General features: G+C 42.2%; 1 protein-coding gene across 1 annotated transcript; it reads right to left on the bottom strand.

Moving 5' to 3' along the window:
* Positions 1-964: 964 nt before the first annotated feature.
* Positions 965-13,224, bottom strand: thbs3b (thrombospondin 3b). Its single transcript, XM_035529476.1, has 22 exons — positions 13,026-13,224; positions 12,589-12,842; positions 11,897-11,999; positions 10,952-10,978; positions 10,693-10,775; positions 10,461-10,512; positions 9,975-10,123; positions 9,559-9,696; positions 8,989-9,063; positions 8,699-8,851; positions 8,214-8,324; positions 7,998-8,105; positions 7,598-7,757; positions 7,383-7,501; positions 7,105-7,157; positions 6,649-6,842; positions 6,093-6,271; positions 5,880-5,928; positions 3,102-3,298; positions 2,438-2,610; positions 1,740-1,879; positions 965-1,389 (listed from the first exon to the last, which is right to left on the bottom strand). The coding sequence occupies exons 1-22, from the start codon at positions 13,222-13,224 to the stop codon at positions 1,325-1,327; spliced, it is 2,781 nt and encodes a 926-aa protein (XP_035385369.1). The 3' UTR covers positions 965-1,324.
* Between the last annotated feature and the right edge of the window lie 4,156 nt (positions 13,225-17,380).

The raw sequence follows: 17,380 nt of genomic DNA, 5'->3' as shown, positions 1-17,380 counted from the left end.
ATAAACATTAATGTGTACACTGTGTTTATTCACTTATCTCTCAGTCCAATGCTCTAAAACACAAGACTACTCCTAAAGTGCTTAATAATTAGGTGATGACTTTTTCTGCATTTGTCTGATCTTTCAGGGATCACCATAACTGCAATGTAGTTTTCTGGCTCTTATATTATTGAGAGGTTGGTATCTTCACTGTCAGAAGAGTTTGACAAAAACAAGTTTGACCTTTTGGTTTGACAAAAACCAGAAGAGAAAGATATGATGTGCCTGATGGAAACATCTCAAAGGTTTCCAAACAAAACGTCATATTTCACACTCACCAGTTTGGTCTTCTTTGCCTTTGTCAATATTTGGAGTCCCTGTGTGGTCCTTGGAGAAAATGTCTGGTTATTAGGAGGTCTAAATAACTCTAAGATAATATTAACTCGAAGACGGATCCCGAGTTATTAGTTGTAGAGATGTATGTGGAAAATGTTTGCTAACTGAGAAATATAATGTTAGCTAGACAATTGGAAGTTTATACAAAAACACTTTAGATGTTTTGAGGGCTCAAACGTCACAAGTACATATCACCATCAGATGATGCATCCAAGAAATGAAATAGTGCAGACATTAGAACCTCTGTGCTACATTAAAGGTCATTTTGCTTAAGGAGAATAAGGAGGCAACGTTTGTGAGCAGTCTGAATAAGCCACAGAACAGACATGTTCTCAACAAACACGGCTTCTATGAAATTCGTTATGGTGACATTGCAAACGTGTAGCACAGAACATTGTGCCAGCGCACCTGTGATTAGATCAATTCCAGTCACACTGTTCACTAACGTTATGTGTGTCCTCATTAATGTGAAATTATTGCCAAGTAAAATATAACCAGATGTACGAGAAAAAGAACAAACATTACCTGTGTGGTTGTGTTTTATGTCACTTAGAATTTATTACAGGTTTTCGGGACTTGCATGCTTGCAGTTGGTTATCCACAACATGATGACATAAATAAAGGCTAAGTGAAGTACAGGGGACTCCTGTGTTGGGTATTATGCACAATGCACACCCAGAGGACACTAGACTGTCACTATTACAAATGATCACGTAATAACCAGGGACTAGGCTGAGCACCATGAGAATAAGAAAATATTGTTATTTGTATACATATTCACTCACATTAATAATACTTAATACATTAAGAGCAAAATTAAGGTGTCATGTTTTTAATAAGCCTTTTCTTTGGACTAAAAAAGGGGTTTTAATACAGAAAGAATTTACTAGACCCACACATGCACACAGTGGCAAACCCTGGTTGTATGTGAATAAACATGGAGGCCCAGCTAGTCTCCCCACCTGAGGTTCATCTGTTTCTGGTAGAGGTAATAATAGTCATCTGGGATGGTATCTGATGAAAACACATCAAACATCTCTAAAAGTGAGACTTTCACACAGAAAATAACAAACATTTCACATTCTACTTCTTAGATTGGATAAACATAGCTACGCAACATTTTTCTTGCTATCTCTAGGTGACTGGATTAATTCTACAGCTATATATGGGGCTTTCCAGCATTGATTTAAATTAATCTGTGTTCTCAACTATCAGCTCTTCAGAAACTATTTCACCTGCTTATCTGTCTGTAGAGAATTCCTGAACATAGGTGAGGATATTATTTAGAATAGCCTACACTTAGTCTTAACAGTGAGAGCTCAGACTGGACCTAAATGCTGACTGCAGGCTGTTCCTGTACCCACCATTACACCGATAGCCAAGGTTGGACCAGATGATGTTCTCCTGTGAGAAGCAGAAAACACCCAGACGTCCGCCTCTCATCGAGGTGTCCATGACCACACCGGAGTCGGCTACGAGCGTCGTGCACTCGTACAGCTGCACTCTGGAGCCGGACAAAGCTTCGGTTTACAAACCCTCAACGAGAAATTTATCACGACGCACTGAAGCTGATCTAAAGGAACCTTTTAGTTTCTACCATCAGTCATGAATGTTTTTTTTGTCTGAATTTCTTATCTTACTGTTTCCCCATCTTAGTAGTTACAGTAGTTACAGATGTAGCCCACATGATGTAGCCCACCTGATGTAGTCCACATGACGTAGCCCACCTGATGTAGCCCACATGACGTAGCCCACCTGATGTAGCTCACGTGACATAGTCCACCTGATGTAGCCCACGTGACGTAGCTCACGTGACATAGCCCACCTGATGTAGCCCACCTGATGTAGCCCAAGTGATGTAGCTCACGTGACGTAGCCCACCTGATGTAGCCCACGTGACATAGCTCACGACGTAGCCCACCTGATGTAGCCCACGTGACGTAGCTCACGTGACATAGCCCACCTGATGTAGCCCTCCGTGACGTAGCTCACGTGACATAGCCCACCTGATGTAGCCCACCTGATGTAGCCCACGTGACGTAGCTCACGTGACATAGCCCACCTGATGTAGCCCACGTGGGGCCGGTGGCTGAGATGCCAGCGGTACGAGGTTTTGTCCTTCCACCCCACGTTCCTCGGGTCCTTCCACAGCAGTGTCACCTCTCCAGGGGTGTCGCCTGTGTGCCACATGGCATTGCGCAGGCGCTCTCCGGGACCCGTGCGGGACTTAACTGCCTGCAGGACACCAGAGGGCAGAGACGGTTGTGGGTGTGAAAATACACCACACAGGGAATGAAAAAAATGAGACAGGAGGAGTGTTAAATCTGTCTAATAACAATCTATTTCAGTTAAAATGCTGCCTACCTAGATAGCTGCCTGTAAAGGCAATGGAGTGGAATGCAGCTCAGTAGGTATAGACACACACACAAGTATATCAAGCCATTGAGAAATGGTTCATTTGTATTAATGTTCAACTGAGGATGTTATTATAGTTTCATATTTAGGTTTCATTGGTTTGCTGTGTGCTCTTTGTGGATATTGAACTGATGTAAATAGAACTGAAGCCTGGCTAATAAAGGGTTAAAGCCACGTTGTTGTTGTTGTTGTTGTTGTTGTTGTTGTTGTTGTCCTTTAGCATTCTCACTGTAGCACAGTGCTGACCAGCTAGCAGAACTCCAGAGCGAGGCCTCTACAGACTGGGGGAGATGTCACAGTTTGGCGAGAACCTTGAGCTGCAGGCCGGGCTGGGCAGTCGCCCTGAAGGGCGTGTCCTGCCAGTACGTCTGCCCCGTCTGCTTCCACATCACCACATAGAAGCTAGACGAGTCTTGGTAGCCGAAAACGAACCCCACATAGTCGTCGTCGGTCACTGTGTTCACGTGGAATGTGCCTTCAAACTCGACGCCGTTAAATGCTGTGTAGCCTAGAGGAAGAGGTTCCTTGTGCGTTACAATCAGAGGCAGGAAATGAACGGTCACAACAAAGCAGTGTCACTAATGATGAAGAAACATTTTAGCTACTGACCTATAATAAAGAATTTCTCTATTAGAATGGTTTTACTGTTCAAACTAATTACTTTAATTATGTTGAATACATCACTGAGAAAACGAAATATTTAAGGTATTAAATGCAGTGTAGTTCAATAAAAGGGAAGTCGGGCATATATTCAGACAATGACATCTGCATCTGTAGACAATCTTGTACTTGACTTGCAATGACTCCCACAAATTTTCAGCTGTTAAACTCACAGGCTGATCTCAAACCTTCCATTTATTTCCAAGATTATAGAAAATGTTGTAGCTCAGCAGCTAAGATCATACCTAAATTAAAACCAGATACATGAAGTCTTTCAGTCAGGGTTTGGCCTCATCATAGTGCAGAGACAACAGTGATTAAAACAGTTATTGACCTGTTCTTGGCTTCTGACCAGGGTTATGTTTCTTTGCTTATATTGCTTGATCTGAGTGTCGCATTTGACACTATAGATCACAACATTTTACTCGAAAATGTTGTTGGGATTAGGGGAATAGCCCTTTCCTGGTTTAGATCTTATCTGGCATGTCGCTACCAGTTTGTTAGCATAAAGGGAGACTTCTCAGCATACAGCAAGGTTAGCTATGGTGTCCTACAAGGGTCTGTTCTAGGACCTTTGCTTTTTTCTTTATATATACAACCTCTAGGTGGCATTATACATAAACACTGTGCTAGTTTCCACTGCTACGCTGATGAAACCCTGCTATATGTCTCAACCGAACCAGAGGAAATATATCAGCTTAAAATTATTGAGCTATGAATAAAGGACATCAGACATTGGATGTTGAGAAACTTCTCTCACTTAATACTAACAAAACAGAAGTGCTTCTATTAAGCTCAGAGACAGCTAGGTCCTTGCTCTCTAACTACATAATAAACCTCAATGGTCTCCCAATCACATCTTCTTTAACAGATCTTGGAGTTATTATAGATTCTAGTCTCTCGTTTGAAGCTCATGTAAATAATATTTCTAGGACCGCCTTTCTCCAACTCAGGAACATTTCAAAGATTAGGAACATGCTTTTCTCACATGATGCAGAAAAGCTAATCAATGTATTTATTACTTCAAGAGTGGACTACTGTAATGCTTTACTATCAGGCTGTACCACTAAATGTCTAAACCAGCTCCAGCTAGTTCAAAATGCAGCAGCCAGATTTCTTATTAGAACTAGAAAATTTGATCACATTACTCCTATCTTAGCTACTTTACATTATCTCCCAGTATAATTTTGTATTGATTATAAAATACTTCTTATGACTTACAAAGAACTGAATGGTCTTTCCTCAAAGTACCTTAGAGAACTCCTGCTGCATTATGACCCACCACATCTGGTCTTTACTAGTACCAAGAATAAGAAAATCTACTATAGGGGTCAGAGTCTTTTCCTCTAAAGCTCCCAAACTATGGAATAACATTCCTGTAAATGTTTGAGACACAGTCTGAATGTTTAAGGCTAGGCTGAAAACCTGAAATCTGTACAGTCAGGAATTTTATCAACTACTTCCCATCTTAGGTAAAGGTGTAGATCTGCGGGTCCATGGGCATTGAGAGTTATGGTAAACTGGGATGTTATGATGCTGTCACTTCACCTCTCTTTTGTCACTCAAGGTTGTTGACTGAGAGTGGTGGCGTGCTGATGTTCCAGCGGGCCCTCATGCCTGTGGTTCCATCTGGCACTTTCCTTTTAGCTGTGCTGCCATAGCAAGATTTTCCAGAGTCCATCTTTGCACATTATAGTTCCCTAATTTACACACCCTCATACCTGGACATGCCTAATCTATTCTCTCTTTCTGCCGAGGTACACCTACCCTATGTCATGATGTTACTGAGCCTAATCCCTCTCAGCTGCCATGGCTCTCACCCCCCAGATACCTCCTTCTGTAGCTCACCACACCTCCACCCCAGCCAACTATTTCTCTGTTGCCCTTGATGAATGTTCTTATGTGGGATGGGTTTTGGACACACACACACACACACACACACACACACACACACACACACACACACACACACACACACACACACACACACACACACACACACACACACACACAGACAGACACACACACACACACCGTCGAGACCACAATAGGACTTCTAGAAAACCGGACTAGACATTAATTGCTTATTTTGCTTTATTTTTAAATGTTATTATTATTCATTTATTTTTTGCTTAAAATTGTTACTATTGTGGTGACCGTTGTCGGCCAGAGGAGGATGAGCCCCCTCTTTGAGTTTTGGTTCCTCTGAAGGTTTCTTCCTCATGCTCTAGGGAGTTTTCTCTCACCACTATTGCCCTTGGCTTGCTTACTGGCTGCTTGGACCTGGACATGTGTAAAGCTGCTTTGTGACAACATCTGTTTTAAAAAGCATTATATAAATTAATTTGACTTTAACTTTGACAAATTTAATAACTGGGGCATTTATATAAATAGTCAGATCTGATGGAGAGAGGTGCTGACATACTCACCCACAGCCAAACCAGGGTCACTATTCATAGTCTGTATTATCTCCATCCCCTAAAATCAATCACATAACTATTACACCATATACAGCATTTAGTATGCAAATTTAGCAAAGATTTATACAAAGATAACCAATTTTCAAATGGCTGTCAACAATTGACTAAATAATTAACTAGATTCTGCTAAAATGAAGCCGTTGACAATGCTAAAGTGGTCACCTGATTGAGCACCATCCAACTGGGATCAATCTGGGCATCACCTTCTGGGTCCAGGATGACTGTCTGGAATGCTCTGAAGTCCGTCATGGTGACCTCGGCATTTTCGGGACAAGCATCCATTAGATCGTTCACCTTATCGTTGTCGAAGTCAGTCTCACATGCATCACCAACCCCACTGGCTGAATAGAACAGAGGAAGGCAGTTGAAAATAATTCTTTATGAAATTCTGATGACTTTGACAATGGGTGTGTGTGTGTGTGTGTGTGTGTGTGTGTGTTTGTGTGTGTGTGTGTTTGTGTGTGTGTGTGTTTATGTGTGTGTCCATACACTATGTGTGTACCTGAGTGTAAACTTTAAGTTAATACATAATAATAATAATAATAGTAATTATATATATATATATATATATATATATATATATATATATATATATATATATATATATATATATATATATATATAATAATTATTTTTTTTTTAAGTTTGGGTAGTATGATGGTATTTGTGAATCTATGATGGTATCTGTGTCATGTTTATATCACTATGCACATCATACCATCCGAGTCTTTCTGACTGGGGTTGGGAATGAGTCTGCAGTTATCAGGGCCAGGAGGAAGGGTGTCTGGGATACCATCGTTATCATCATCATCATCACACTCATCACCAACACCATCGTTATCTGAGTCCAGCTGGGAGCTGTTGGGGACTTCTGGGCAGTTGTCCCTCGTGTCCTGCAGACCATCTCCATCTCTGCATGCAGACAGATGGACAGACAGATGGACAGACAGATGGACAGACACTAACCAACACATTCATCAGTGTTCTTGTGCTGGGCTCATATGACTCTTAAGCACATGGAGGCAGTAGAACACCCAGAGTGGTCTAAGGAAGTGGCAAGAACTGAAACCCATTTTGATAAACACAATATGCTGATTCTCTGCTCTCCATGGTAGACAGGACTTTTTTGCCTTCTAGCAGTGTCTGAATACTTTTCCAACTGAGGGAAACTCACGTGTCCTGGTTTGTGTCACAAACGTCTCCCACTAGGTCATTGTCAGCATCCGACTAAAAACAAGGGAACAGCTTTAATGAGAGCTTTCCATTTTTTGGAATCAGTGCATTCCTTGGCACTGATGCCACTATTCTGAAGTATAATGTAATAACTATAGACATGCCAGGTAGATAATATGAAATGTTTTTCCTCCAGATGAATAGAGGCAGTTAATGTAAAGAATCACAAATGACAACAAATGACATACACCCACACAGTACTGGTCTGTTGTTTCTGACCTGTGTGGGGTCATTGACCTCAGGGCAGTTGTCACAAACATCTCCCACCCTGTCACCATCCTGATCCATTTGCATGGGGTTGGGGATCTTCGGACAGTTGTCTAGCATGTTGGGGATTCCTGAGAAACATGAACATGACCATGATGATGATGATGATGTTTTAAGGGGGACACCAGTACAACAGTGGCGATGGGATGAAGAGTGCTCGACTGTACCATCTCCATCAATGTCGTTGTCACAGATGTCTCCGGCACCGTTGCTGTCGGCGTCCAGTTGGTCTGGGTTCGGAGCGTTGGGGCAGTTATCACATGCATCACCGAAAGAGTCGGTGTCTGAGTTCTGCTGGTCCTTGTTGGGCACCAGGAGACAATTGTCCTGGAAACAGTTCAAGTAAGACTTGAATGACCAAGACAAAAAAAGATCACAGCCAGCAGTACCAAGTATCCTGTTGAGATATACCCAAATAAGCCAAAAAAAAAAAAAGTAATAATAAGACTTCTTTAGATCTTTTCTTGAGTGTTTGATTGTGAAAAGGTGTAACACTTCTTTGGTGCAGCTGTAACACTGACTGATGAGAAGACAACAAGCTCTAACAGTACGGGGGGGAGGACACACCTCCACATTCTTAATTCCATCTCCATCTGCGTCATCATCACACTGATCACCGATGCCATCCCCGTCAGCGTCCTCCTGGCCGGAGTTCGGAGTGGACGCGCAGTTGTCCTGTCTCATTCAAACAGTACATGCGCACAGGTCAGAAAGAAGAGCAGCAGAGAGCAGCAGAGGAAGGCTAACTGTGGGCCTAAAGCTGTGAAGGGTACTGGGGTATACCGCTCGACAGTGCCTGTCATTGTCAATGCAGGGCAGAGAGTCGTCAGGATAACCGTCAAGATCGGAGTCTGCACCACAGATGATGCCGTTGCCCGCAAATCCTACATTACACTGTCAAAGAGACAGACAGAGAGAGCATGCAATATGTTTATTCATCTGGCTCTGTGGGTTTGCATTTTACTAACCTCAGAAAGAAAGTATAAACTAACACACCCAGGCTAATTTTGTCTGATTCAAAAAACAAAATATTTATGTCAAATCTAAACCCAGAACCAGAATAATTGGGTCAGTACTATCTAATAATAGCAGGACAGAAGTTAACACTTGTAATTGGAGCATTTAGAACTGTGTAGTTTGAGAAGGAGAATGTTTGGGTCAGTACATCTTGTAGAATTAGAGCTCTGAGGTCAGCATTGCCTGACTTCAGGAAGTCAGTACTGTCTGACACAAGATTCTTTCTGCTGAAAGGGCCTGTGAGTTCTGACCACGCAGAAGACGTCACTGCCGCGTTCCAATACACAGTAGCCATTGACATCACAGGGGTTGTAGCCCAGTACTGCACATGTTCTTCTGAGGAAACATCCTGTTGTCTGGTTGCCTACAAAGCCGGTGTTACATTGGCCACATCTAAACGAGCCCTTGAAGAGAGAGAGAGGGAGGCATGGTGGACAATGAAACAGGGGATGAAATGGATAAAATGGTAGAGAGATTATCAAAGCTCTCAGCTTCTAAAGACCTTAACAGTTTTGATTTTGTAGAGGTTGGTTTGACTTACTGCTGTGTTGATGCAGACAGAATTGGGCACGCAAGCTCCGATCTGAGCTGCACATTCATCTACGTCCACACACTCCTGTGGAAGGAACGGGAGAAAAATAAGATGAACACCGCCATTTTCCCAGCACTACAGCATCAAGAATAAGAATGAAAAAATAAAACAAGTACACTAACCTATTTAATATACAAATAACTTAGATGTAATGTACCAGTAAAAGTAAGGGAAAAATTAACAAAAGAATACTAAATTGTTTGTTTTAATGTTGATAGAAGTACTCTCATCAACCAATCACTCTGGTACTAAACTGAGTGATGTCATTCCCTCAGCTCTACTCTGGTACTAAACTGAGTGATGTCATTCCCTCAGCTCTACTCTGGTACTAAACTGAGTGATGTCATTCCCTCAGCTCTACTCTGGTACTAAACTGAGTGATGTCATTCCCTCAGCTCTACTCTGGTACTAAACTGAGTGATGTCAGTTGTTCAGCTCTACTCTGGTACTAAACTGAGTGATGTCATTCCTTCAACTCTCCTCTGGTACTCAGCTTTGGGCAGGAAAGATCGTGCAGACCTGCTTGTGGCTCTTAGCAAACTCCAGGCCGACTCCGCTGAGGGCAGGGCCTGAGAAGCCAGGCGGACATGGCTCACAGCTAAAGCCTTTAGCCGTGTTCACACACTTTTCAGCAGACAAGCATGGCTGTGCAGCACACTGGGGGCAGAAAGAGGAAGAGAATGATAGAGAGACAGAGAGAAAGAGGGAGAGATAAGGAAAGAAACAGAGGAAGAAAAGAAGAGGGGACAAGAGAAAGGTAGAGGAGACAATGAATAGAAATAGAGTGGGAGAAAATTAGGGAGAGAAATAAAGAGATAGGCAAATAGCAAAACACTTATAGCACTCGTTAATCAATCCATTAACAGACTCACTTAAAAAGGAATAAAACACACTAGAATTTGAAGATTTAAACAGCAAAACAGCATAGAAGAGACCTCATCAATGTCTTGGCAGTGTGTACCGTTGCCTGACAGGCCCTCTGGGCAAGTGCCACAACGATATCCTGGATACTCCATAATCTCCATACAAGCTACACCCTTATAACAGGGGCTGGGCTGACACCATGACTGAGGCTCATGAAAACCTGAAAGAGACGGAGACCCAGCACCAGATAGAGAGAGAGAAGAGAGACAGACAGTGACAGAGACAGTGAGAGAAAGAGAGAGAGAGAGAGAGAGAGAGAGATGTGCGTCATATTACAGCAGAAACCTACCAATAACAATTTTAGTTTGATGATCTTTAAAGATTGTGATGCATTTCAATAACTTTCCCTCTGTTCCTGATTTTATATTTGTGTTCCCTGTGTTTATTACTACTTTGGAAAGGAGTAATAACTACATGTTATTACTAATAACTACATGTCCTTGTAGTTTATGAAACTTTCATGGTTCATCTCCACACTGGCTACTTCCATCGCTCACCACACACTTGGCATTCAAGGATGGTGTTCCTGATGAGAGACATCTCCCTTGTCTGAGAAAAAAATCATTAAAAATGATGCAATATCATAAAATAACAAACTACCATAAGAATCAATGATAAAAAATATGTCTCGATAATTTAGGGTGGCATATAATTTGAAAAGGTCTATTTTTAATGGATATCAAGTCCTTTATCTTATTTCAGCAATTGGGCTTCTCCTCGTGTGCCCACCTGCTCTCTAATGTCTTCTCTCAGCTCTCCCATGATCTGATTAAAGATGATCAACTGACCAATCAGAGCCTTGGTTTGATCACCTGTGGACAGGAGAGGAGAGGGGAGAGGGGAGGAGAAGAGAGGAGAGGGGAGGAGAGGAGAGGAGGCCAAAGGAGGAGAGGAGGGATAAAAAGAAGGTGAAAGAAGTATTAGTGGTATGTGAATAAGTCAGTTTGTGTGTTCCAGTCTTCAAATGAAGCCCTTTGCTGGTACTTACCCAGTATGGCATTAACATCACTGGTGACTGTAAAAAACAACCATAAATCACAAATCAGAGTACACACCTCAGCTTATCACAAAGAAGTTAAGATAAGAACGAATAACAACTCCTCTTTCTGGACACAAATGCCAGCAGTAGTTTGTTTTTTCAAAGCAGTACTTCTCATTACCACTAGATGGCAGGATATCATCGTATGAATACAATAATGAAAGACACTAGATGGCAGTATGAATACAATAATGAAACAGACACTAGGCTTTCAGGTTCTGCTCGTGCCTTATTACTTATTCCCAATTTTTTGCTTTTTAACTTTGATCAAAATCTGCCCTGAGTGTGAATAGACAAACTGTCCTGAAAAGAACAGTATGTGCTTTGATATATGCAGTATATATAAAAGTATATGCTTCGTTAACAAAGGTCACTTGCTCCAGAGGGCTTTGAGAAGGTGAAAAATGACACATGCAGTGCCTTTGCTGGTTTTGCCTCTGTTACTGGTACTTCTGTTACTGGTACTTCTATCACTAGTACTTCTGTTATTGGTACTTCTGTTACTGGTACTTCTATCACTAGTACTTCTATCACTGGTACTTCTGTTACTAGTACTTCTGTTACTGGTACTTCTGTTACTGGTACTTCTATCACTGGTACTTCTGTTACTGGTACGTCTGTTACTGGTACGTTTGTTACTGGTACTTCTATCACTGGTACTTCTGTTACTGGTACGTCTGTTACTGGTACTTCTATCACTGGTACTTCTATCACTAGTACTTCTATCACTGGTACTTCTGTTACTGGTACTTCTGTTACTGGTACTTCTATCACTGGTACTACTGTTACTGGTACTTCATCACTGATGTACTTACCAATCTAAGACCACAAATCTGATATTAAAACAAGGTTTGGAGGTGCTTCATTCTGAGTTAAGTGAATCACAATCAGCACCTGCATTGTGTACAAGAGCTTCTCCCTGGAATGGACAGTGGATGAGGAGGCCTGCTTTAGGAAGTGACCCTCCGAGAGCCAGCTTTATAGACTCTACAGAACCCTGCAGAAACACACGCACACGCACACACACACACACACACACACACACACACACACACACACACACACACACACACACACACACACACACACACACACACACAGCTTTATAGACTCTACAGAACCCTGCAGAAACACACACATGCACACACACACACACACACACACACACACACACACACACACACACACACAGATGGCTTTATAGACTCTACAGAACCCTGCAGAAACAAACACAAACACACACACACAGCTTTATAGACTCTACAGAACCCTGCAGAAACACACACACACACACACACACACACACACAGATGGCTTTATAGACTCTACAGAACCCTGCAAAAAACACATGCACACACGCGCGCACACACAAACACACACACACACACACACACACACACACACACACACACACACACACACACACAGCTTTATACACTCTACAGAACCCTGCAGAAACATATGCACACATACACACACACATGGCTTTATAGCTTTATGGTAATAACCAACATGTCTATGACATACAGAGTAACCTACATTTAAGAGAGAACCTTTTATTACTACTGCAGTTGGCAGGTAATCACCTGGATTCTGGCATAGGACTTTTCACCAGTACGGACTTCGACTGATTCAGCCTCTGATGGAAGACTGACAAATGGAGGAAGACCCTGGGCGGAGTCAGCCAATCGGCAGTTCACGTAGAGTTCCAAGCTGATGTGGTTCCGCTTCAGTCCACCAATCCTCAGAATGAGGGACTGTGTGTGCCCATCGGCGAGGGCGGGGTTCTGTAGATTCACAGAGTGAACCTTCCCATCAGAGCGCAAGTACCGCACCAATACTGTGGAAAAGATGGAAAAGACAGATGTGGAGAGAGAGAGAGAGAGAGAGAGAGAGAGAGAGAGAGAGAGAGAGAGAGAGAGTACTGTTTAGCAGTACTGTAACTGAATACATGGTCATGTCAGTAAAGCTTACTGAATGTTACTGTCTGCAGTAAAGCAGACAGTATGATGGAGACACTTACCTTTGTTGAGCTTGCCAATGACAGCGATCTCCAGGTATTTCCTGTTGTCCTGTTTGTTGTAAAGGCCCAGCAGAACTCCGCCAAGTTTAGGGGGCAGCCTGAAAGTGGAGGTCAGGTACAGGTCCTCAACGTCTCGCAGACCTCCCAGCAGACTCTGCATGGCCGCTTCCGTGCGACCAGCATCCCTCAGCTCCAGCATGTTGATCACTGCTGCCGAGTGGCTCACGTCAGACTCACGTCATGGACTCGGTGAGGTTTAGAAATTTCAGTTTTATGTCTCACTTAGTCTGGATTGTTTTATTTCATGTCTTATATTTAATATTTATTTTATCTAATGCAAATGTTTGCATTGTTATTACTGGACTCTTTGTATATAATGACTGTATTTTCAGATTTGCTAAATGTTCTTAGGTGTAATAATTAGTTGTGTTGTTGTTGTTGTTGTTGTTGTTGACTGGAGCTCATCTCCCAGGCTGCACTCACTGTTGCCTCGCAGGCCGACAGCCTGGGCAGTGTAGCACAGCGTCTGACCCACGGAGCACCAGTTATTACCAGGCAGGTTACTCTTTCAGTTTTGTGATATACGGGTTATATCTCCCTTACATTTCTCTTTAACAATCAATAAAGGTGAGGTTTCAGAGTTGAGGTTTTAAGTTGGGATTTCTTTATTGAAAAGATTGGATTAACTCATTCATAAAGCCAGTAAATCAAATGCCTGATCTATTCAGAATGTCAGTTAGTCAGGCGTGCCTAGACTTTCTCGAGCCGCTAGTCCATTTTGAGATTGTAGAAAATGACTCCAATCCCCTAAAATGGTGTCATCTGCAATCTCATATTTGTGCCAAAAATAAATCAAAACAAATTTCACAACTAAAAACAAACAAACCGCTGACTGAACTGTATGCAGGAGCCCATCATCTCTGGTTGTCACTTCAGTTCTGTGCAGTGCGAGACAGTTGAACATGCCTCCGCTTTTCAGATGTTGAACTGCCTTTTTCAGCTGAGCTCTCACCACCACAGGCGAGCCAGCGACTTGACGAAACCGCTGGCTAGTGCGCAAGGGTCTCGGTCTGCCTACTGAGTCAAGCTTTCATCAGCTATATGACTGTCAAAGAAGATAAACAACAGCACTACAGCTGAACTCAAAGAGAAATAAGACCAAATTTGCCTCTAATGTGTGCACACCTAGTTGGTCATGAGCATTTAACATCTTTCTAGAGCAAAGGAGTGTTCTGCAATAACTCTTAATTTACCTTTCGTGTTCAGCCACAGGGCTACAAAGTAATTCACAATAACCATCTTTTGAAATTATGGTGATTTTAACTTTGTCTCTAATACAAACTCTGCATCAAAGATGTGTCCCGTGTCATCTCTCACAATGTATTGTCATTTTCTTTAGATTTTCATCAATACTATTGCACTGGATTACATGCCATTGTTCTAATCGTCTCCTCATTAGTTCCTCTCGCTGACATTCGCTCGTGCAGGTAATCAGGGTGTGTTTGACAGCACTACTGAAAGCTCTATAGCAGTGAGCAGTCTGCCTACTACTCTTTTGTTTTAACAGTGTTGCTCTCATTTCTAATTTCTGGGGTAATTTTTTAACTTAAAAAATACACGCCGTCAACCTGTTGACCACCCTCGCTCAAGTCTGCTGGACATTTCCAAAGGTGATGCGAAACGCAGGTCATCTGGTCTCTGAATCTCTGCCTGCCTTTCGTCCTATTTTGCAGAACATCCCAGGACACTTAAAAAACGTCTGTTTACAATAGCAATGCACCAGATAAGCAACTTATCTTCTGAAGATATCTGGAAAGTAGGGTGGCGGTAGTAGGCCAAATATTCAGGCTCACATTCATATAATGATATAAATGTATAGCATGTGTTTATAGACAATACTTAATCACACTTGATGACTTTGTGTTTAAAATATCACAAACTCATTTCAAACATCAGCAGAAAAGCAACCTTGCAGTAATTTTAGTTAAACTGAAACAGCGCCTTTATAATGTTTGGTTAAGAGCTCTAAAGTGGACTGAATGTGCACTGAGCAGATTCTCTTTGGGGCACCTTTACACCCCCCCCCCAAAAAAATGATTAGCCCACTCTTTTATGAAGGATAATTGTGCTAGTCTAGAGATGCACTAGATTTACAACGATTTCGTGTCAACAATCGATGTTTAGTATCGTGTAAAATATCGTGTAAGGTAGCCCATCTAAAATGCAGAGCGTGGTTTCCATCCACGGTGCTCTCTTATTCGTCAGTGTCCACATTCATTGTAGTCGGCAGGTTTCTCACGTTGAGGCGTAGTGACAATGAAAGAAGTTTCAGTTAGACATTAACCGGCGGCACCTCGGAAACATGGATGCCGTAGAGGGGGACAGCGGCGTCTCAGTGGTTAAGGAACTTGACTAGTAGTCACAAGGTTGCCACTTCAAGTCCCAACACTGCCAAGTTGTCACTGTTGGGCCCCTGAACAAGACCCTCAATTGCTCCAGTTATGTTCAGTGAGATAAAAGCTTTGGATAAAAGCGTCAGCTAAATGCCGTAAATATAAAAAAGAATATGCCAGTTTTGTTAGTAAAGAGTAACAAATATGTAGTCAAACAGACTGACTACTTAAATCCAGTAAACACTATGAAAATTGGAGTTGCAATCTCAGTGTGAGTGAGTTAATGTGAGTAACAAATAATAAGCCTACCTTTCATCTCCGATGGCACGGAATGATGTCCACAGAGCGTTACGCACAGAGCAAACAGTGTGGACACCAGTGTCCTCGCCTCCATTAATGGCCACAGTCTGAATCGCAATCGAGGAAAAATGTTTAGTGCGGACGAGGTGTAGCCGTTAAGGACAGGTACGGCGGTCGCGCTCGGACGGGAGGTTCCGTCACTGAACGCGCTCTTTCTCCAAATGAGAAACAGGAGTTGCGCCCGAGGTGATGACTGCAGCGTGCGGGCGTGGAGATACCGAGCCCTGTCAATCTGAGAGATATAACTCCTGCTACAACGGACGTCTGCGTCCAGTGAACGACGTACAGTCTCTAATACGCCTCCAGAAAAAAATTAACAGTACAGATGAACATAGTCTTAAATTCATAAAGGCAAGCGATGCTCGATGAATTTGAGAAACAGATATATTTGGTTCACTCATTTACGATGCTGTAATCACGGTACGGCTACATGTCTTAATATCTATGATTGCAGATTTATAGACGTTATGGCGTGTAATAGTACAAACAGGGATTTAAACATTTTTCTGAAAGTAACAAATTTGGATACAAAAATTGGCAACAATCCTTTAAAGTTAGTCAACAATCCTTTAAAGCAAGACCTTAACTCAGGTAACTAGTAAAAGAAACGAAAGACAGCAGTAGGGGAGGCAATGCCTTTGGCTAAACCCTCTAGTCACTGTAGAAAAATGTTCTCAGATTACGCACAAAACACACAATCCTCACATGCCTCCCCAAACCCCCATCCCCACCCAACCACCCCAGCAGAGGTCTGCTTCATGAGAGAAACATTATAGTCAGCTTTTGAAAGCAAGCATAAAAAAACAGCAACACATCACATATCTCACAATCCTAACCCTAATCCTCTGACCTGATAGTATCCTTCTCTTCACAGATTAACTTCGTTCTGGCTGAATATTACATTGTGATGAACTTGCAGATCAATCCCTGATATTCAGGTATTAAGCTATGTGGTCTAACGTGTGTCAGCTGATAATAGTGAATCCAGTGGGCAGGTTCGATGTAAACCTATCGAAGGCACCGAAGTGTGCCTAGACAATGGAGTGTCTAGACCAGATGGAATGATAATTGGACTTCACATCCAAGAGAAAAGAGGAGGAAAGCTACAGGACTTCAAGCAGTTTGGATAAAACGGGATCCTCCAATGGAACTCTGTCAGTAGAAATGTATTGTAGTAGGGTGGGACAGGTTGGAAACGTCACCCTTATTTCTGAATATTTCTTGACAAATCACCATGCTCTATCTCTTTTGGAATAAGAATACAAACAAAGACAGTAGCTTTTTGGGTTCAGTCCTCATATTATTATTATTTTTTTTAGGACATGGTTTTACATTTTATGTGTCTACTCTAAATTAAAGTAGTTCACTAATTAATGGTTAATTGGTTCTATATGCACACTGAGTTGTAACCCACTGACAGCAGACCTGTGCTCTGGTAACTTTCTCTGGACTTTGTAAGTATATGCCTCAACCATGATAAAGATCTCTATAAAGAAAAGGAAGCATTTGAGGCTCGAGAAAGTACAGTTACTGGACACAGTGATCTATATGCCCTTTCTTTGGGAGGTGTGTGTGTTTTCTTTTTTTTTTGGGGGGGGGGGG

This window comes from Electrophorus electricus, chromosome 8 (assembly GCF_013358815.1).
Source record: "Electrophorus electricus isolate fEleEle1 chromosome 8, fEleEle1.pri, whole genome shotgun sequence".
Classification (NCBI taxonomy): Eukaryota; Metazoa; Chordata; class Actinopteri; order Gymnotiformes; family Gymnotidae; genus Electrophorus; species Electrophorus electricus.
Note: the sequence above shows the minus strand (reverse complement) of the source record. Positions and strands in the feature narration are given on the sequence as shown.

Coding starts and splice junctions, on each gene's coding strand:
- thbs3b (XM_035529476.1), bottom strand. CDS start 13,224: ATGCTGGAGCTGAGGGATGCTGGTCGCACGGAAGCGGCCATGCAGAGT. Junction 8,852..8,988: donor CTGTCTGCATCAACACAGCA/GTAAGTCAAACC, acceptor TCTCTCTTCAAG/GGCTCGTTTAGATGTGGCCA. Junction 8,325..8,698: donor GCAGTGACGTCTTCTGCGTG/GTCAGAACTCAC, acceptor TCTCTTTGACAG/TGTAATGTAGGATTTGCGGG.